The following is a 23,603-nucleotide window of genomic DNA, read 5'->3' as shown; positions in this document are numbered from 1 at the left end:
TCATATTCAAACAGAGAATGAATCCAAAATTTGAGACTATGAATTCAGATGGAATGGCTGACGCCTCGGGACAAACACACTGATTTAATCACATAGCGGTAGGTTTCAGGATCTTGCCCACATAACCTTCACCATAAAGCTTTTCCCTGCCCTTTAAGCCTATGGCAATAACTCAGACACATGACACAAAAGGAAACTGATATCACTGGATTTTTAACATTATAACATCAATTTTGGGGGTAGATGGCATTGTTCTAATTCTACATTTAGCCAAAACTCGAATTTAAAGTCAAAGACTTAGCACTTCCTCTGAACTTCAAGCCCCAGAGAAGGACATTTAAATATTCAATTATCATGGATTATAAATCAAACTCAATTTTCACACTTTTTCACAATTTTCACAATTCCCTAAAGGTCGTTAGGTGCAAAAACCAAAGTATAACTTTATAGAGTTCAAGTTTTAAAATCTGTCTAAATATAAGCAAAAAGTTGCAATATGTCATAGTCTAAGACATAAAATGGTATTGTAGGAGAGTGCTAAAATTACTCATTTTCTGCTACACTACCTTCCTGTAAATCAGAAGTTCAAATCATAGAGATCCATATCTAACACAGCAAGTATATCTGCAAAGGAGAAATTATAGTGTCTGAAACTAATAGGGTTAAACAACTTTTTTTTGTGAGACCACTGGCAACATCTACAGCAGCTGTCTAACTTTGCCTTTAATGATCATAGCAAAAGCTCAAGGAAGTGATCCAATACAGTGCTTGGTCTTTAGTAACCAGATCGTTTCTATTTCATTTTCAGCCAAGGGAATGGAAAATGAAAACAAAATTATTCCTCAGTCAGTAAGTTTGCTTGACAAGCTAATTTTTACCAACCTTTAACTTTTATGCACATGTAGATCCATAAGAGCTGTTTCTTTTTGTGTGTGTAGACAGCCTTAATAATTTTAAAATACTGGTTACACAAGATAAACTTCAGATGGCTATCACTTCTTTAAAACCGCTTATTAAAAAAGTGCTCAAGGACTAGCTAAAAGAGCAAAAAAAGAAAGGACAGTCACTGTTGTAAACCTGAGCCGCAGATCTTTGATTCCATCAGTGAAGAAAACTGCAGATTTCATACTACTTTATATGACCTAAAACAACTGTAATCATTTTTATACAAGAAACAAATTCAATTCTTCAAGGATTATAATTTTCCACCTAAAACTACTTACATTGTTTAAAATAAACAAAAGCTCTCTCATTATATATCATCGTCCAGTTATTACTAACATTTCTGAGATACCTACTCCTAAATTCTTCTTTACCTAGCCTATGAAAAACAGGTATTCCAGGCATCTAACTAATCAGAACTTACAAATATTTATTTTAAACAGAAGTCTAACATTCCTCAGAAAAATTATTTTTCTGAAGAACGTAAGAGAAACAAAGTAATCAAATCAACGATCCAACAAAGTTATGTTATCACTCTGGTTAATAACAACAGGTTCATACTCTAAAATAATTTTAAATTAAGTTATATATATATATATATAGTCATGACTGCAATGTTCCTCATTTCAATATTTACAATGAGTAAGTAAATACAATGTTTTACTCAAGTAAGTTTGCCTAAAGAACACTTTTATTTTTTTACAAAGGGCATTCTTAACCCAGTATTTAATTTATAATTCCAATCCTGTTTACTTCCACAAAAGTTTGGCCCTACACAATTTTAGTAAATTTCAAGCCAACATACATTTATGCTACATGCCACAGGTAAGAGATACTAATTATAAGCATATCTGACATACTTTTTTATTATAACAAATCCTATATTTTACACTATCTCAACAAGAAGAAATATGGCTATTTAACATTTCAAAATGATGACTAGGTATTGATTTCTAAAGGAGAAAAATTAAAAGAAACAAAAACCTATGAATTAAATACATTGCAAATAGGTATTCATGAACTGACATATATGTATATGAATGGGTTACTTGTTTTAAAAAGTAAACCTCAAATACTGGGTTAATATGTGCTCTTTGTAGGGATTTAAACCATAAATTCTTCAAATTAAATAAATTGGTTTGCAAGTAATTGACGGTGGAACTTCAAGAATGGAAAACTATCTCTATATATTCTCTATGGCTCAGGAATTTAACTGGTTATATTCAACATAATGCTTAGTGGGTCTTGGAGCCCACTGCCTGTAAAATCTCCCATGGAGATTCAAGACCACCCATTGAAAATAGTACAACATTATTGCCTCAAGCAAGAAGCTGGTACATAAGACTGGTTATTCAAGTCTTTTAAATACTATTTTATTGAGGGATTGTGGGAAGTGAGGGAGGGGGAGAAGGGGGATTCATGAGTAGTGGGGAAGGAAAACTCAGACAGAAAAAAAAAACAGTAATTTCTAAAGCAGAGGTTCCTATAGTACCCCCAAGCTCCTCATCACACCCCCCTTTTTAAACAGCTACATAAACAAAGTAGTAAGTGCTCGATTTCAGAGAGAATTACATTATACTCCATTTGAACAGGCTACAAAGTACTTTTATTTGAAAAGCTGCTTCTCCTCTGTTATAAACAATTTTACTCAGCACCAATTTCAGACAAGAGAAGATGGCTTAGAGAGATGGGAGGTGGAGTTAGGAAAAACTCACTCAGTGTCTCTCAATGGCTAAAATAGTTGATCCAATAAAGATCCTTTAGAGAAAACTTGAAGTGTATTTTTTCTCCTCCAAGTAAGCAAATCATACAGGAGGGCTTTTCTTTTCTAGGGTACTGCATGCACCCTGTCTCTTTAAATTCCAGGCCTGCCCCATTTCCCACGCATTCAATGAAAGCAACACGTTTGCTGGCCTCCAGCCCACAATGTCAAGTAGTTTTCTTGCTATTGAATTTCAAGATTATTCTTTTGGATCATTTGCCCTTTAGTTTTAAGCACGCCAAAGCAAAAATAATGTCTTTCTACAATAACATAAAGAAAACTCTGAGGTCTTTACAAGACGACAAGTAGAGAACACCTTGTCCCTTAGTTCCCCTTTCACTGCAAAATATGCTCCCGCTCTATAACTCTAAATAAGGGCCATTTACACATTATCTTGGGCTACTTTAGCTCCGTCTGTCCTAGAATAAAATTCTATGAGTATATTTATTTACTTTAATACCAAATGTGGAATCTCTAACAACCAGCAATATTCAAACCAAGTGTCCCTATTACTCAAAATCTCAACTCTTCATTTGGCCCCTCAAGTATTTCGTTAGAATGGGTTTTAAAGCAATTACTTTATTTTCTCTAATTGCAGTTAAGACATCTACATAAATTAATTTAATAACAAAAACAGCAAGCAAGCATCGTGATCCGTAGTCATGCTGCCAGTTTATTTATCTCATTCCATACACACCTTAATCCTAAAGAAAGGAATCAGGCTACTATGAACCCCATTTAGAATTCGCTCTAAAGGAAGAGAAAAAGTTAAAAACATATTAGAACTAAATTAAGCTCATGGAAAATAATGTTATCCCAAATGTTAGCAAACAGAACTTAAAGTAGCAATTTTATTCACATGGTTGATAAAGAAATGCTCAGATCACAAATATCCATTTTTATTATTTTTATTCTAAAGTGGAGTTTAATCTGGCTAACTATAATTTATGAATTTTATAAATGCAACTAATACAGACTTATTTTTATTTGGCATATAGTTTTGCTATGTATTTGAGCAAGTATACTTTTAATGGCTATTTTTTTAAATATTAAAAAGGTAAAGATGTTTCCCACAGACTGAAATATCAGACTAAATCATAGATAATAAATTTTAGATTACACCTTTTAAGTTAACTAAAATTACGCCCCTCATTTTGCAGAAATCATTACTTTTAGTTGAAAGCTTATTTTAAACATGTTCATTTGTACAAAGAATATTCATATCAATCTAACTGCACAATAGTATACTAATAGTATTAAAACTGTTTCAGTACTAAAATATTATTTGTGCAATTATGCATGAACTCCCCATCCAAGAAGGACCATTTCTCTCCCTGCCGTAGACATATTATTTTTGCATTGGTTTTGGTAATAGTTTTAAGTAATTTTTCCTTCTCATAATTTACTTCTCAATGTTTAACTTCTCAAATATATATAAAGACACAAACTAGAAATAGGTCTTTTTTTCCAACTACAGATTCCTAACTCCATCATCATATACTAAACATGATGAGCGTCCTTTTATTTGTAGTCAATTTTTAAAGTCAGATTTTCTCTCTGAAAATTTTTATAAAACTACACATCAAGATAAACATATTAACAAAGTTGTACTTATCAAAGTGCCACAGGAAAAAAATCAAAACTTTTCTAAACATTCCTAAGTACTCCAAAAATGTATACTGTACTAAAATATTAAATATGGTTGTGTTTCTGTTACAACGAATATCTTATATAAATACGTACTTATAAATCACGTTAATCTGGTTAATTTTACAACTGTCATACAACAACAATTATTAAGAAATTTAAGGACATGATTTACATAAAGCTTATAATCAACTTATGAAACATTGAGCATATATTCATATTAATATTTTTAAAAAATTCAAAATGACAAGGTGGTTAAAATTTTAAATAACAAAATATAAAAATGTTCCTTGGGGAAGACATTCCTACATATGTTCCAAATGATATAACTTAAAACCAAACCAAGGGATAAGAAAAGAAAGCTTATTTAAACATGTTCATTTGTACATTTAAATATCTAGTTGTACTTTCACACAAGATGTGTCATGCAAGAAAACTTGAAAAATCCAACTAATTTTACTGATGAAGGAACTTTCTGATAGCCCACCTCCCAGAGAGAACGTCTCTTGGCATTTTGCTATAGTATTTTCTTCCCATCTTTTCATTTATGTATTTTTATCTATCACAATTCTCAAAATGTGGGTAAAGATGAACAATTCTGATATGATGAAAATGGACTGAATTAAGTACTAAAATCAATGATGATAAGCCCAAAAAAGAATCTCCACAGAAAGACACTATTTCAAGTAGCATTGACTACAAGCTACTGTGTAGCCTTTAAAACATCAGAACACTCTCATTTATTTGCTGCTTTCTTTAAAATGTCTGCATTTATGTATTTTTATATAAATTAAAGCCATGGCTCTAGTGAGTCATTAGACAAGCTGAAATAATAACTAGAATTCTTTCTCTTTGACCTACAAGTTACGCAGGCTGTTGCAAGTAAAGAGCGGAAGGGTACTTGCTTTTCAAGACAACTTCAATAAGACATAAGTAGCTATCTGAAACATGATACTTCATAAAAGCAAATTGAGTGACACAATTTCAAGATCTAGGCTATATAATATGAAATACAAAAAAAATAAATCAGTCAACTTCCATGAAAAACTCAATGATCTAACAACCTGGTCAAGAACCATACTTAAAAGAAGGTAGTTTCAAATAAACACAGGGTGTCTCGAGTTCTTGGAATGTTCCAGCCTACAAGTGGCTGATGGTTGGTGTAAATGGCACCAGTATAACCAGAAAGTAACTTTTCATAACCAAAACTTCATCACCTACTACATGAAATACCCAAGTTATCTTCTACTTCCCTATTACAGCAAGTCTTTTACCCATTTCACTGTTCACTCACCATTAAAAACAGTTAAATTCCAATATACGAAAGTTCACATCAACATTTTATGTTTTAAGAAATCATTATTCAAACTACGCTTATGAAAAGTGAGAAATTAAATATAGCAGCACATACCTATTGTCTCACATGACAACTAACCAATATACAGATAGCCAATAAATGCTTGTTGTTTCATCATTATAAAAACACTAGATCAGTGACACACTCAGAATTTACCCTTTTTAAAAAACTAAAGAAAAACTGTATTTCAGGGCTAGAAAAGCCCACAGAGTTTATTTAATCCAAACACATTCCTTCTACCTCCCAGGCCTGGGCCTTTACTGCTGCATTGCTGAATACTGTTCCTACCAGTTACTGGAATACATCTGACTCCTATTTTTAAAGTTAAAAGGCTAGTTTTATTTCATGGATTAAGTAGTAAAAAAAAAAAAAATGATAGACCTGGCCAAGTCTCTCAAATTTGTGTGTGGCTTTTTAAAAAACATCCCAAGTAGGTGAAGGAAGAATAAGGGAGAACAATTCATTTCACCTATAACATAAGCTAGAACACATTCTAGATTGATTCTCAGCCAACACAATGTTTCCTGCTAAATTCAAGTGGTGGTTCTGTTTGCACAAAGTCAATTATTAGAGGTACAGAAGAAATGAGTTTTAGAGCAGTGAGTAATAATTTACCACTTTGGAGAGTGGAACCTAAAGTCTGAATTATAAACTCTTTTTCTGACGGGGCAATATCTACCTTTATGTTATATTGTTGCCAAAACTTCCAATGTCTAGACTGCATTGATCAAAGGTATGAGTGCTATCTACAGTGACAACATAGGTCCCATCTCATCTGATGTGTACCTCTACTGCGATACAGGAGAAACCACAGGTACACACAAAAGGAAAGGTGTGTGCTGGACTGACTGAAGCATGTAAAACGTGCTGGTGCCAGTTGGTCCATATGATGAGGAAGGTAGCTTCCCACTGCTCCTACTATTTTTGTGCACAGGTAGGAAAAGTCATACAACAAACAACTCTGATAAGACAAATGTCATTCAACATTTTGAATAATCCATCCCACTAAAAGCAACCAAGTCCCAACAGCCTAAACTCTCTAATTTTCACTGAGTCACTACAAAACAGCTGCTTATAATACAGGAATACAGAAAGAAATCAAACAAAGGAAACAATTTTGTAAAATAGAGAATTTTTTATTAAATACAAAGAAATTTTTTATTATTCAGCAATTCATATTAATGTAGCATTTGGGGTAAAAGGTATGGATGACATGAAGTCTACAATGAACCTTGTTTTTAAACATTCAAAATGTTATAAGTGTTTATTAAAATAAATAGATACCTAGAATAATCTGACAGTAAACTCTCCCAACACCACCCTGAGAGGAAGGAGGAAGAAAGAGGGCACAAAACCTATTTGCAAAAATTAAAGGCATCACACAGACTAAATGTATATGTAGAAATATCAAGAGGCAAGTAAATCTGACTACTCTCTAGGCCACTGCTATGGTTATTAATATTTTATAAAATTATTAATGTATATTTTGCTTTTTTTAAATCAATACCTATACACAGCATTTGGCATGGCACTGATGGGAAAATAACTGACTAATGATTTCTGCTGGAGAGGAACCAAAAAAAATCTACATTTGGTAAAATTAAATATTTTAAAATTTATTTGGCTCTGAGAATATCAATGTTCTAACATGGGTAATAGCTCTAATTCAATTCAACTGATCATCTTTATAATCACTTGTGAGCATTAACTTAAATGAAAGGACCTCAGAATTCATTTCAAAATAAGCCATAAGTTTCCTTAATAAAATAATGATGGTGCATTGATGCTATCCAAAAAGCTAATTGTTAACTACAACAGACCTACTAAATCATGCCCAACTGCTAGCCTTATCGTTTTAGAAATCCAATGGTAATAACTTTCTTCAGGCCTCAACCACTGCAAACTTACCACACTTAAAAGAATTAGATCATACAACATTATTTGGTAAAACAATATTCTGCATCCTTCATGGAATTACAATCCTATGGGGGGGAGGCTAAAGGGGATGGAAATATTAGAGGGTACCTACCATTCAGTAAAAATTTTTCCTAATGATTTAATCTCAAAAGAAAACCTCAAATTCATAAAAGGAATTTAATGCTGCCTGAAAGTAGCTATAGAGCTTCTTCCTTTAAACAATATCTACCATGGTTACCACCACTTAATTAAATCCTAGATCATGTCTACAAAAGCAGTTATTGCTGAACATTAGTCTGCTAATATAAGTGAATAATTACTCAATATTTTAAAAGTAAACATTTACTGCCATTTATTATAGTTATCTTTGCACCAGCACACTTGTGACTCATTGTGTCTACATGCAAAATCACTTCACATTTCCAGGCTGCCGACTGAAAGTAAAATGAGAGGGCAAGGATGAAGAATCTCAAGTGTCCTTTCCAGCTCTAAAAGACACAAGCACACTTACATCCCCTCAATCCTTTCACTGTATCCTGCACATACCAAATCTACTGGTTAAGCACATTACCATGACCACAAATTATATTCTTAAACAAAACCCCAAAACCAAACAGGAAAGCAAAACAAAATATATCATTTTGACACAATTAAAAACTTGTATATGACCAAAAACTACCATACATTAGGCTACAAGAGAAAGAAACAAAAATAGGAAAAGATCTTTTCAATATAAATAGCAAAGGATTAACATCCTACAGATAAGAAAAAAAACTAACATCTCAACATCTTTTGTTTAAGACAAAAGATATAAAAAGTCAATAAAGAGGAAATCCAAATGGTCAGAAACATATAGAAAAGGCTTAACCTACCAGAAACCAGAGAAATGCAAATGAAAACAAAAAGATACCATATTTCAACTAAATATCAAAAATAAGAAATCTTGAAATATCCAACGTTGGCAAAGATGTAGAGAAAATAGTATGCATTCCCTGACAAGGCATAAACTGTCACAACTACTTTGTAGAGCAATCTAACAATGTTTAGTACAAATGAAAACGTACCCTCAACTCAAATTCTAGGTTTATGTCCAAAATCTTGTTCATTTGTACAAGGTAAAACATACAAAGATGTTCAGAATGGAAAATGACCTATATAGTCCTTAATAGAGAAACAGAAAAGTAAGCATAAACATATCCCTACAATGCAATACTAGGCAGAAGAACTTAAAGGGAATGAATTGGCTCTCGATAAATGAAATATCAAAAGGTTCAAAAACAGCCCTAGTCAGTTTGGCTCAGTGGATAGAGCATCAGCCCTCAAACTGGAGGGTCTCAGGTTCAAATCCTGGTCAAGGGCACATACCTGGGCTGCAGTTCGCTCCCTGGTCCCAGTGGAGGCGCATGAGGGAGGCAACCAGTTAATGTGTCTCTCTCACATTGATGTTTCTCTCTCCCTCTGTCTCTCCCCCTCCCTTCCACTCTCTCTAAAAATCAGTGGGGAAAATATACTCAGGTGAGGATTAACAACAAGTTCAAAAACATATTGGGGGTAGGGGGGAAGCAAGATACAAAATTATTCACTCATGAAAATGTTCTGGAATTAAATCGTGGCAATTGTTGCACAAGCCTGTGAATATACTAAAACCTACTAAATGTTACACTTCAAAGGGGTGAATGTGATGGTATGTGAATTATATCTCAATTGAAGAAATGATTGGCCCAGCATGACACTTTATGAATATTTTAAGACACAATACCCTATGACTTACAGTAATATAAATGTGCAAATGTACATAAATAGATGGAAGAAAGGCTGAAGAGCTGGAAGAAAAGGCTGAGTAGCATTTAAAAATTTTAGTTGAATCTATAATACTTTAAATCCCTAAAATCTAAACAAGGAAGCAAATATGATAAAATGTAAACATTTTCATTCTTGGTAGTGGGGATTTGAATGTTTGTTATCATTCTTTCCGTTGTGTTTTCCTGTACTTTTTTTTTTTTTTAAACTATCAAAAGGGCACAAAACAGGCATATCACAAATGACAAAATGGTAAATACGTAGTACATACATAAGATACCTGTCATTACTAATCAACTAAATGCAAATAAAAATGGGGTATTGTTTCATCCAGTAGATTGGCAAAGATTAAAAAAAAAAAAACTGGGGGGCACGGAGGTCAACCAAAGGACTTGTATCCATGCAAATGAGCATGACCAATGGACACAGACAACAGGTGGGGGCATGTGCTGGGGGGCAGAAGCAGGCGGGGAGAGGTCAATGGGGGAAAAAGGAGACATATGTAAAACTTTCAACAATAAAGAATTTTTTAAAAACTGCCTGGCCAGTGTTGCTCAGTGGTTGAGCCACAAGCTATGAACCTGGAGGTCACAGTGCAATTCCCGGTCAGGGCACGGGTTATGGGCTCAATCCCAGTGCGGGGTGTGCAGAAGGCAGCAGATCAATGATTCTCTCTCATCACTGATGTTTCTATCTCTCTCTTCCTCTCCCTTCCTCCCTGAAATCAATAAAAATATATTTAAAAATAAACAAGTAAAAACTATTAATTCCCAGTACTGGCAACCACGTGGGAAAATAGGCAGTATAAACTGGTGCAATCTTTTTGGAGGAAAGTTGGTGATGCATATCAAAATTTAAAATCTACATACCTTGACTCACCTACCTCCCATCTGGAAAGTTAACATAAAAAATTATTGAAAAACCATAGGAATAAATGTCAAGGCCTCGGCTAGGTGACTTGATTGGTCGGAGTATCATCTGGTACACCAAAAGGTTGCTGGTTCAATCCCCAGTTGGGGCAGATGCTGGAGGCAACCCATCAATGTTTCTCTCTCTCTCTCTCTCTCTCTCTCTCTCTCTCTCTCTCTCTCTCTCTCTCTCTTTCTCCACCCTTCCTCTGTCTCTAAAAATCAATGAAACATGTGCTCAGGTGAGGATTTAAATGAATGTCAAGGATGTTCACATAGTATTCATATCAAATTCAAACTGAGAACAATCTATATGTCCAAATAATGTATAACAAATCTATATTCAACGTGACACCATAAAATTCAGCTTTAAAAAGATGATATTCCATCTGTGCAAGGGTAAGAATATCTATCTGTGCATCAGTGCTTTATCCCCAGCTCTGTACAATTGTGCAATGTAATTTCTATGATATTTATAACAAAAGCTCTTTTTAAAAAACACTTATGAACTACCTGTATTATCAATGGGCAAGTATTTATCCAAAGACTCTTTTCAGACAAGTTGTAGTCCCAAAAATGAATACAGCACTACAAACAAGAATAAGGAGAACCACAAAGTATAAGAGAATAAAATATTAAAGCATTACAATATATGTTATTAGGAAGAGAATGAACTAAAGAGATTCTGGCCACATGCACACAAAACAAATGTTTTAAGAGAGTATGATTTTGTATCACTGAACAAGAGAATTTCTCTTTCTACATGTCAGCTTCTTCTCTGAGGAATAAAAGCATAAACTAAAGCAAAGTATAAAAACCAAAGGACCAAATATAGAAATCTATATGATTTCCATTAGGGCAATGTGAAACATTATGTTTCAAAGATGAAAAATATTCTACATTCTGGTCAAATAAATTAAAATCCAATAAAGTTCAGTAATATATTGAGTCCTTGCTTAATTTTGTAATTGGTATAATTGTATTTAACGTCTTCACCCTGCAAGTGAAGTTCTCTTTTGAAAACGTAAGTCACTAAGAGATTTAAAAAAAAAAAATTCCACATCTTAGAACTATAAAAGCTGTGTTAAGTAGTAGGAGTCATCTGTAATAAATGACCAGAAAAGAGGGCTGAAGGGCTAAGGTTGGTCCGTGGAAGGCCACTGGAAGAAAACTTCAAAGAACCCAGAGAAGGAACAAAGGCTCTTTAAGGTAAAATTATGAAACCCATTGATACCCTTTACCCTGTCTACCTCACGGAGGTAATTCTACAGAGGGTCCCCTAAAATAATAGATGTAAAAGGCTTCTACAGAACACAGATAACACAGTATAAAATGGATATTACGTATACAATATATCCAGTAAAACCAAAGTTTGGGATTTCCTTTTCTGAAAAATATTGTTAGATAATAGTTACACTGGAATTTACCCAGGCAAATGCCTTGGAAGATTTATCTTTTCTCTTTCCACTAAATGAATGTTTTATTAGCAACAATAATGGTTTTTAAAAATCAGCTTCCACATATTAAGGGGGCAGTTTATATGTGCCAGGTTGTATGCTGAATACTTTATACTAGAGGTTCTCCGAGTGTAGTCCGGGGACCCCGGGATCCCCAAGACCTTTTCCAGGGATTGGCAAAGTTAAAATTATTTTCATAACAACTCTAAGACATTAGTTGCCTTTTTTCACTCTCATTCCCTCCTGAGTGTACAGCAGAGTTTTCCAGAAGCTACGATGACATGTGATAACACAACAGACTGAACATGGAAGCACATAGCAGGATCCAGTTGTCTTCTATTTAACAAAACATTAAAGAGACACAAAAAATAAAACAATGTCACTCTTTTTCCTCTTCTTTTGTTTTAGAATTTGTTTAAAATGTCTCCGCTTTAATATCTAATCCAGTAAATGTTAATAGATAAAACTTGCACAGAAAAGGCTCTTTGGGGTCCTCAACTTTTAGGTGTAAAGGGGTCTGAAGACCAATAAATTTGAGAACACCTGATTCATATTCAATCAACTTCTGAGGTACTGGTTCTGTTCAATCATCATTCCCTTAACACAAATGAGGACACAAATGAGAAAAAGACACAGAAGTGACTTGCTCAAGATCACACCAGACACCAGACATCTCTTAAATCATCATTTGAATACAAGTTCTAACCTTAACTCCTCACCACTGAGCAATGCAAGATAGTTCAAGATCACTTTTAGATAGCTACCTGTTAATCCCTGTTTAAAAGGCAATGTTCTATTACTGGGTCTTTATTCTTTGACTTTGTCTTAAAGAGTAATGACTGCTCATTGGAGTGCTTTAAAATATATAGAATTAACTTTTTTTTTTTAATCAAACACTGCAAAAATAACCCCCATCACCACCAGCACCTTCAGCACCCTCTGAGAAAACCACTGATACGAGTTTTTACTTATATACATACATGCATAAATATTTTATCTGGTTAAGCACATTTTTAAATGGATCACACTGATTTAGTAACTAGCCTTATTTCACTTAATTTATCTTGAAGATCTTCCTGCACCTACAAATAGATTTACCTCTTTCTGTATAGATTACCATCATTTACTCCTACTCAACTGAGAAAAGTCCCCTTATGGCTTACTATTAAAAAACAGTCACAAGAAAGATGATGTGCCTTTGTGTAGTTGTGAAGCCATACCTGTTAAAAAAAAATTCCTAGAAGTAAAATTCTGGGTCAAAGGGTATAAACATTTACAATCTTATTAGATTTTGCCAAATGCCCTCCAACATGTCTGTGCCCAATTTACATTCTCACTAACACCACATAAGAGTTCCTCCAGCAACTGAGTTTTCGGGGGCCTTACAAAATTACACTTACGTTGCTTCAAAATGCCAAGTAATAAAACTGTTCTCACTGGTCATCTTAATTCCATACAGAATTCTACACAAATCTTATTAACACTCTCTGAGTGTATCAGTATAGTTTTCCATCTTTATTTTTCCTTACACCTTTTAAATACCTCAAAAGAGAAAATACACCAGGTGCATACAATATCTGCAACTAGTAAACCCTCAAATTTTAAATACCCTGATAAAAAGTTATTCAAATTATTTCAGAACACAAATCAGAACGACACAGTAAAGCTGGGTCAAACACTTAAATCAAAGGAAAGTTATATATGTGGATTTATTGGGCTTTATCTGCCTACTCAAAGGACTAAGGCTACAAATAAAAAGCTATCAATTCATACCACTGGCCAAATTAGCTTACATAAAATAATAAGCAACAGATTTCATATCATAAATGTCAGTGGAACAGATTGTAATAGTAAGGATAGCTGTAATTGAAAAGAAAGTTCATTCAAATTCACATCATACTGTAAATGAAAACATTAATATTTTAAATGAAATGTTTTGAATCTAACTATTCATTTTAGTCATATCAGACTATTATAAATCTTGGGTACTAATAAACAAGATATGGTCTTTTTTTCAAGTAGATGGTTTTAAAATGCATTATACTCTGACCTGCCTATTCTGTAACAGCTAATGGATACTCTAGGCTTCACCATTTCAACAAAATCTCTCTCTCTCTCTCTCTCTCTCTCTCTCTCGTTTAGGACTTTAGGATTTGTGTTAGTAGTTTTAAATTGAAAATCTCCAATACATCTTTGGGACAGAGTAAAATCTCATTAAATCAAGTTCAATTAGCTCAATCCTGAAATGGCATATGTAATTCTCATTAGGCAACAAGTTGATGATACTATAATTTCTTCCTCTACAAGTTCTCATAATATTACTGTGAAATAAAGGAAATCAACCTGAAAATTAATTCACTTTTTCAAACCAAAGATTTATGAAACTAAGGAAGGACTCATCCATCTTCGTGGCTAAGGGATTCATCCTCAGTGCTAAGGTCCACTTCTGTTTATCTGCTACTGTGTATAGTGAAAGTGACTTAACTTATTAATAGCCATTCAGAGTTTAGAATATGTGCATTCCCTTTAAGTATTTTGTGACTCGGATTTTTCACAAAGCCATTTTTGTAGTTTCTCCCATTTTCAATCCTAACACTTATAGATCTATAATATTGCAAATATAGCACCTTAAAAAGGTATAGAAGTTGACTTGGAAATGCCTGGCATTTTTATTCTGTGCCTATTCTTATCAGTTTGAAAGACATTACAGGCCAAAAAATGAGTCCCAGGATTAAGTGGCATGTTTGGTGTTAAATGAATTTACAACTATCCCCAATGAACAGAGAAACCTTCCCTTGCAATCTGAATCATGTGTAATTACAGTATGACAAGGTCTCTCCTGGGCTATGTAAGCTGGCATTTTTCCCAGGACTTGTCACATCATGGGAAGCACACATACAAATAAAAAATCCAAAAATAAACATTTTAAAACAATGGCTTATAGACTACATAAAGAAACTCCGCAGTTGAGAATAAAAATTGAAGAGCCCCACGGACAAGCTGACATCTCACCAGAGACATCTGGGAGACATAGTATTATGGAGTGGCTCACCACGCCTAGCAACAGCTCCCAGGTGTGGGCTGTGTGGGCAGCACGCTCACATTCCCTCAGGCTGGACAGAAAACCATTAGGTATGGGGAATGAAGGGGAACATCACCACACACACCCACGGAAGCAGAGAATGGTGGTGAAATATGGGGAGGCTGATCATCTTTAATTTCATAATGCCAATTTGTAGATTGTGAAGGCACCTAAACAAAGTTATCTTAAGAGCTACATCCTCTGCCAACTGACTTAGTTTCCCTGATTCAATAAACATGGCTTTTTTTTGTGTGAAGTGTATTTCACCTCGAAGTGACTAGCAGCCAAACAGTCATAACAGTGTGTACCAAGGATCTTAGAAGATGGTTTCTTTTGTTTAAATTCCTCTGCAGCGGCTCTATGGGCACATGGAAAAGGGAGAGGGAGATTCCAAGAGGCATCGTACCCAACCTCTTAGAGAGGGACAGAAACTTGACAATACTCATCCTTATCCCAGTTTTTGAGGAAATGTGAATATAATATCCCTGGTTATATTTTGATAGAAAATGCTAGCAAAATCTAAATGTCTTTCCCCATACGCCATGCATATTCCTCCCCATCTATTAGAAGCTGGATTCATTTATTAACCATCCAGCAGAGCCCATCAAATCCAACTATTCAAGTTTTCAAAAGGAACTATAAAACAGACCACTAAAGGCAAAACACACATCCTACATCGCGGTGCATGAGCTCTGGAAACAAAAATAAGCATTAGCACAAGCCTCTCCCACCTCTAAGGCGCACAGCATTTCTCTTTATTCCACCCCCTGAATGTCCAATAATTTCCACGTAGCTCTAAGCAGAATGGATTTATTATGATGTGACCCTAAGAAGCTGCAGGAGTTCTAGATGCCAATAAAGATTACGGATCAAATGGAAGATAACTACTAACCATTGTGTCCACTTAGATAAATAAACCTGCTCACAAACAAAGCACCTTATTGTATTTATAGTGTTGCCTCCACTAATCCAACTAAAACAACCAGACAGCTTTCCAGAGGCTGTGGGGAACAAGGAATCAGGATTTCTCCAACTCTCTCTCTCTCTCAATTGCTTTTAAAATAACACCCGGTTTCTTTTCTTCAAAACTGTCTTATCCTTTCTGGAAAACGTTTGGGAACCCAAGGCTCAGCAGGATTACGCCAACTAGAGACCAAGGCTAAACACCAAGGTGGGGAAAGGACTGAGACCCAGGACAAAACATCGTTCCTCTGAAACTTAAGACTGGACCTGCTTGCTTCCCTTGCAGATCGCATCGGGCAGGCATTTCATTTCGGAAGGTTGTTCAAAATCGAATGAGCAGTTCAGTGCCACTGGGGACTATGGATGAGTAACCCCCCCACCCCCCAACTAAACCTAAAATCTTGGCCGTGTAGGCTGGGGGTGGCGAATCCACAAAATGAAAAGTCCATGACAACTGGGTACTCAATGCCTCCTATACAGGGAGGAAGGCAGAGAAGACCCCCCCAAGAGAGGCGACTTCTCCAGAAGGAACAATAACTACATCCCATACATTCTCTGCCAATAACACAGGTAAGTCTCCATTTCTTTTCTTTTTTTGGGGGGGGGGGGGGGGTGGAGCTCAAGCTGTTTATTCCCTCCAGCCCCACTCCCCACACCCAACAACTAATTGCACCTTTCCCACAGAACCCGCGGCTAACCCCAGAGGACCGGTGAGGGCTGGCTTGGGATGAATCAACACTCGACACCTGACGGTGCTTTCTCTTCGGTGACTTTCACGCAGCCGAAGCCGCCTGCACGGGCGGGAGCCCGGACCTCGCCAGCGCGGCGCCGCGCACCCGGGTCCCAAGGCTCCGCGGGCGAGCGCGACTGGGGGGGGGGGGGGGGGGGGGGCCGCGGCGGCGGGGAGAGGGGAGGGAGAGGGGCCGGGGACCGCCGGGCCCAGCGATTGTTCCCTCCGCCGGCAAAGACATTTTTTATCGAGCTCCTTTTGTACTCGAGCCCTACCTCTTTTTGGCCTAGGGAAGCTTTCGTGCAAGTGGAAGACGACTTTCTCCACAAAGTGCTGAATGTTACTGTGCTCCGGGCCGCGCACGAACACCATCCAGTCGTGGGTGAAGCCCTCCACGGTGGGTTTTTTCCTCACCTGGGCGCGGTGCCCCAGCTCGAGCTTCACCTGCACGGCACACTGCGGGCAGCGGGGGGGGGGGAGAGACAGCCGTGAACGACAGGAAGGCGACCCGCTCGACCCTGCACATTGCGCCTGACATTTTTTTTTTCCCCTTCCTCCTTGAAACGCACATAAAAGGCAACGGCGGTGCCCTCTGCATCCACGTTTCACGCGCGTGGGCGCGCACACTCCACACACACACACACACCCCCAAATACACCCCAGCAGCCGGCCCGGCCCCCCGGCGCCCCGGGCCCAGCATCTACACCGGCCCGGATTGTAACGGAATGTTACCCCCATCAGGAAGGGGGTCCGGGGTCTGGGGAAGGAGGGAAAGCACGCTCAGCCACTACCAGCCCGACAACAAATGCATCGGAAACAAATCAGAAGACTGTTAGGAGACGATGCCGGGGCGGCTTCCCGGCGCGGGAGGGGAGGTGGCTGGGACTCCGAGGAGGGTTCGGGCGAGCCCCCTCCCTGGAAGTACCAGGGCGACAGGCACACGCCGGGGAAGTCTTTGTGTACGTGTGTGTGTGCGTGCGTGTGGAGCGCGGTGCCAGGCTGAATGGAAACTACAGGCAGCCCCTGCCGATGGGCACCAACTCCCGTGCTCCTGTCGTGGGGTCCGTGCACAACAAAAATGAGACCCGGTCACACACACACACACACACACACGCCCGCAGGAACACGCCGAGGCATCCATAACTTCAGGCACCCCGCACCCGCCAGCGAAAAGCCCCACGCGATCGGCGAGGCCATCCTAACGGGAGCCCCCGCAACGCACTTCCAAGAGCCAAAGTGGCCCCAAAGTACCTCCCACCTTCCCCCCCAAAAGGAAATTCAGAAAGGCAGGGCGGCGGGCGGACAGTCACGGAGCCCGGACTGCGCGCAGCCCCTCGCGGGGGCAAAGTTGCGTGCGGCCCCGCCGCTGTCAGCCCGCACACTCCGGCTCACACACGCGCGCCGCGGAAAACGCACCATCGTAGCGGCCGCCGAGGCTGCTCACCGCGTCCCCGGACTGTGCCCGCGGCTCCCGGCGGCGGCGGCGGCTGAAATATGGCTGAGTTATTATTCGCCTCCTTCCACCGTGTGTGTGTGTGTGTGTGTGTGTGAGTGCGCGCGTGTGAGCGAGAGTGCGCTTCTTGCGATTGCAAAGAGGCGAGGAGGGAGGAGGCGCGGGGGGTGGAGGAGAGAGAGAGAGAGTGAGAGAGAGAGAGAGAGAGAGAGAGAGAGAGAGAGAGAGAGAGAGAGAATGTGTGTGTGCGCGCGCGCGCGCCGTGGGGGGGGGGGGGTGGGGGGTGGAGGGAGGGGAGCAGAGGCTGAGGGAGAGGCAGCAGCTCCCTGCAAACCGAACCAACATTTTCTAATTGAAACCGCTGAGCGCTGGCGCTGTCTGTGGCGGCACAGGGCGAGGGAGGGAAGGCGGGGGGTGGGGGAACCTTTTATTATTATTATTATTATTTTGGTTTTTTGCATGTACTTACCGAGCTAGCCATGCCTGGGGGCTCGGAGGTTTGCTGGGGTGTTGTGAGGTACCCCCCCTCCCCGCCCCCCTCAGCTGTAATTCATGAAGAGGCTGCTATGAATGAGAGCGCGCCCGGGAGCAGAGGGTAGATGGCGGACATTCTCTGCCTTTTTCCCCCGCGTTCGCTCGCTCGCCGGGTTATTAAACTCAGCCCCAAAAGCAAAAGCAGCAGCGGCAGCGGCAGCGGCAGCGGCAGCTCCAGGGCCAGAGGATGAGATTCCGGAGCATGCGCCGTGGCGCCTGGCACCCGGGCTCCCAGCCTCTCCGGGCGGAGGGAGGGCGGAGCGCGCGGGGAGGCCGAGCGAGCGAGCCAGGGGGAGCTCGAAAGAGCCAATCGCCGGCCACCTCCCGAAACCCGGCGGCCGGCTGCGCCGCGCTGGAACGCCCCGCTTAAAGTAACAGGTTCCCGCGGGGGGTGGGGTGCGCAGGGTGGCGAGGAGGGCGGGGCGGGGAGGGGGCGTTGGAGTGGGGAGAGAGGCCAGCTGGGGAGCCACCCCTGCCCATGTGTAAACTCCCTTCGCCCTACAATAAAAAACGGATTAAAACTGCTGGAATGTAGCCACTGCCCAGAGCCCCCAGCCGCCGGAGAAGGGGTGTGAAATCGAGTGTTTGGCGTTAGTTAGCACGCCGGCGGGAGGGAGGGGCTCTCTGTTACTTTCCACCACGTCTTTTTGTGGTTTTGTGCTGACAAGGCAAGAACTCTCACCCAAACAAACTTATTTAAAAGACTGAGCAAGAGAAACACCATCCTCCAAATGAGCATGAATAAGCGATCGCTGAGACTGTTATAACCGGCAACCATCCCCTGGCCCCCTTTCCCCATCCACTCCCAGGCGCCGGCCACCCCCCCCGCGCTCCCCACCCATCTGCCACCGCCACCGCCACCGAAACTATAAAGATGAGATGAACCAGAGAGAGAGAAGAATGCTATTTCCTTCCAAGGGAACGCCTCCCGCGTCGGTCGTCCACGGGCGGGGAGGCAGCACAAAGCAGTGCCCAGGTGGAGGCGAGCTACCTGGGAGCGCCGGGTGCAGACCCTCCGGGAGGATGCTGGGAGTGGTTTTCTCCGGGATGTTCTCCCTCCTTTCAGCCTGCCGGGTTGCATCAGAACGTGGAGGATTGTCCTCTGGGGAAGCGAGAGGCAACTGAGAGTCTTAAAACCTCAGATAAAGTGTATACTGACTGTCCTGTGCATAAATTGGATTCTAATCTTTAGGCGTATTGGTGACAGCCAACGTAATCCCATCTCTGCGTATTAATCCGGTTAGGTTCCCCGAGTGACAAGCAGTCGCGGAAGTGCTCCCGGGGTCGCGCGCCTGCAACGTTCCCACTCGGGTTGTTTGGTCTCGGCGGCCGGGGATGGAACAGCTCAGCCACGCGTGGGGCGGGGTGAGGAATACTGACTGGCTTCCTTTAGCAACGCAGACAGCCTTTACAAAGGAAACGGATAAGATCTAGACAATTGATTTGAAAGTGAAAGATGGGTGCAACGTGGGTTCGTTAAATCAAGATCCTTGCATCTCCCTGGTTGCTTTGCTGCCGCCTTGATCTTCTTTTCTCCCCTTCTTTCCCCCGCCCCCCTCGCTTTCCAACTTCTTTTCTGAATCTTTCCTTTGGCTTCACACTCTTTTTCCCAACCTTCGCGCTTTACTTGCTTCTTTTCTTCTTTCTGGCTCAACTTTCTTGCTTTTTTTTTTTTTTTTTCATTTTTCTTTCATAAAACCACAAAAGCACGTCGTCTTGGCCCTTGGGTTAAAGAGAGTAGTTTATAACGGGATAGAAGGGTACCTGGAGCATCCGGGGTCTTATGTGTTAATTTTCAGTTCTCCCGGCTGCTCACACACACAAAAATAACCCGAATCAGATCCTCCACTTACAACCAAGAAAAATTCTCTGGCTTAAGGACCCTAACTTCTCCCATCTCTCTATTGAAATTTAGCACGGAGTGGAGAGAACGGCGGAGGGAGAAGCATTGTAATCCAAGGGCTTAGATTTCTCATCTGACCTACATGCACATGGATGCATATCATGTACCTGTAGGTGTGTCTGCGCATGCAGATGAGGACTAAATTTATATGCACGTAGGCAACCTGGGTGTTAGGACCGACATGAAGGGTGGACCTACTTGCTAAGCACTACTACATTTTTTTAATAAAATAATCAAATTGGAAAGAAGCCCTTTGGTATAATAAGATGGGAAACTAATGGCTGTCTGGATGTGCCATTAGTAAAGTCATTTTCTATTAGGTGGCAACCAGAGGCAGCCAGGGTAGCTCACCACACAGGTGAAAAACAACAATCCTATTTTTATTTTAACTTCAGGGTTTGACTAACTTCTCTTGAAACTTTCTCTTACAACTTGTACTCACGCTGAGAAACTGATGTCTCCTTTTTGCATTATGTGTTTGCTGAAATCATATTTATTCCAGTAGTCACCAATAAGTCATAGAGTCAGAGAGAGTCTTTTCCCATTGCCCCTCCTTTCTAGAAGAATTCTTTAAAAACCGAATGTAGGGGTAATTCTCATTATCCCGATCCTGAAAATATAGATTCCGTCAGTAGATGGCGCACAGAGCCCTTCCAGCGACGTCCTTACGTGACCTCTTTTAGAACAAAAAAGACCAGGAGTGAGGGGAGAAGAAAAAAATATATAATCCTGAATACCCTAGAATAGATTCAACTTTTGGGTAAATTTATGCCAGTCTGTCAAGTTATTATTAAAACATTATAACAAGCTATTAATTAAAAACAATTAGAAGAGAATAATAACAGATTAATTTTATGTTGAGTGTATCTGAAGACGTTTGCACTTTAAATGCGGTACAAATGTGAAACAACCTTTTGAGTACTTGACAATGTAATTGTTGATACTATTTTGCAAATAAATTTTAAGGCAAACCTCTTCCATACTAAATACCACAAATATTAAACATGGAAGTGATGAGAGAGAAAACCATCTGTCTATCCAAAAAAGCAATTATCTTACCAAAATGTGTACTGTAGGACTTAGCACAATATGAAGCACCATAGGGCTAGTTTTGAGGAACAGGAAACAAAAGCAATTGACCTTGTTATATCAAATAAAATGTTTGATGAAGAGTAAAAGAGGACAACGTCTGAGACAGATCTTAACTCCTGATCACTACCATCACCATCACCCTCATTTTGGCTCCAGCCTTTTTATTCGCAATTGTCTTGTTTAGTTTGGAAGTTGAGAGAAGTTTGGATGTTTTCAGCACAAAATGACGCCTTTAAAGAGTAACTATGGTGTAAAGAAGCAACTGTTTTTTCTTATTAAAATGTTATCTATGTATTTGCTGTGATAGATTACTGATATATGAACTCAATTGATCAAATCAGTAAAAAAATAACCATTGCTCATGCTTTGCTGTATGGATTTGGAGGAAAAGAAAGAAGATGCACGGGGCAGGGGGGAGGATAATGAGACAGACACTAACCAGATATCTTGCAAATATTAGACTCAGAATAATTAATGGTACACTTTTTCTGTGTACTTCACTCATGTGTTCATTCATGTGCCAGGCACAGAGTCAGGCTATAAGAATATAAGAATGGCAGGGTTCCTGCTCCCACAGACCAGAGAAGTTTCACCAAAACCGTTTCTTCTTAACTTTATAATATTTAAATTTGGGATAAAGATTTGTGTCACACAGAAGCAAACAGCAAGCACATTTGACATGAACACCCCAAGGACAAGAAAAAGAGTGGCACAAGATTAGAAGCCAGTAGTCATTGCCCTCAATTCTACCTATTAACAGTTAAAAGCAAGGTGGGAAGGGAGTGGTCTCCTTTATGCAACAGCAGCCAAGTCCTAATTTCCTTTCCTTGATCTTGAAATGTTTTCTCTGTTCACCTTACTGCAGCTCTTTTAAGAAAAAAAAAGAAAATATATCACAATGAAAGAAAGCTAAGGTTTTTCAACATCATCAACATATTTTCTTAGTTGAGACAGTCTCTCTGTTTCCTAATTTTTAGTTTCAAAATGTTACATTTTTAACATTATGTTTAACTCATGATTCCGGGATAGTGTTATTAGGAACTCCAGAATAGTACGAATCATTTGGAAAAAAAACAGTTGTTTTGATAACCACATCAGGACTTAGCCCAGGACTATTTCCAGAGATAAGAAATACACAAAGCTTTTTTAAACACCAGAGCCTCTTCACGTGTAAATTATTCCCTATGAGTAATTTAAGCAATGCACTTATACATTCAGAAGACAAGAGTGCCTCCACACTTATTAATTTAGTGGGCTGTATCTCTAATGTAATGAATAGCACTCAAAGCCTTAAAATTAATCAAGGATATTTTGTAAGACCAACAATATGAAGCAAAATAAGTATTGGAGAAAAGTTGATATAGTATGATTGAAAAGGTCTTCCTAATATATATGAGAATACCAGTCAAATATTTATTTATAGATAAAATACATATAGGGTGTGCCCCCAATAATGTATACCCACACTTTAAATAATTGCAAAGGCAGTGTTACATTTCATTTTCAAAATTGAGTTATTAGCTGTTAAAGTATGTGTACATTTTTTGGGACACCTTGTATTAAATTGGAACTGCTTACTGTAAAACTATCTAAAAGGTAGACCATTTTACTATATCTTTATGTATATCTGGCAGCTCTTCAAAGTCTACTGCACAATTTCCTATTTTTAATAATGACGTGACTTTCTTGATTTTCAGTGGAAATTCTGTTTTTATATATGATTTCTCTGCTCCCATGTATATATTATGAACAGAAAGTTAAAATAATCACTTTATCCTAAAATCATAGACTATATTTTTCGTTATGCTGTAAAAATGGAAAAATTGAATACCAGGCCTATGAACTAATATAGACAGGTCAAACTTCAATTAAAACTGCGATAGAAACTTAAAAAGTAAAAATTAATTCCTTCAGTGTATTAAATGGCCTGAACAGTAATTTGAAAATAATACTAAGCCTCTAAGTGAATGATTTACTACCTTCTGGTAAGATCAAGTACCCTGATTGGGTTAGAGTATTTATAGTCAGTTCTGAATAACCCATGAGTATAATGTCC

General features: G+C 39.1%; 1 protein-coding gene across 3 annotated transcripts in view; it reads right to left on the bottom strand.

Moving 5' to 3' along the window:
- Nucleotides 1-19,713, bottom strand: part of MLLT3 (MLLT3 super elongation complex subunit) — a 264,020-nt gene extending 244,307 nt beyond the window's left edge. For 2 of the 3 annotated variants that reach the window (XM_054727310.1, XM_008145039.3), the window contains exons 1-2: nt 19,544-19,713; nt 16,841-17,021 (exon numbers count right to left, since the gene is read on the bottom strand). In XM_054727310.1, coding sequence (XP_054583285.1) covers nt 16,841-17,021; nt 19,544-19,633 — 271 coding nt within the window. In that variant the 5' untranslated portion in view covers nt 19,634-19,713. Of the gene's footprint in view, nt 1-16,840; nt 17,022-18,487; nt 18,764-19,543 lie in introns of those variants that run through there. The other variant, XM_008145040.3, reaches the window with a different exon arrangement.
- Nucleotides 19,714-23,603: the final 3,890 nt, after the last annotated feature.

The sequence above is a fragment of the Eptesicus fuscus genome, chromosome 15, assembly GCF_027574615.1.
Source record: "Eptesicus fuscus isolate TK198812 chromosome 15, DD_ASM_mEF_20220401, whole genome shotgun sequence".
Taxonomy (NCBI): Eukaryota; Metazoa; Chordata; class Mammalia; order Chiroptera; family Vespertilionidae; genus Eptesicus; species Eptesicus fuscus.
Note: the sequence above shows the minus strand (reverse complement) of the source record. Positions and strands in the feature narration are given on the sequence as shown.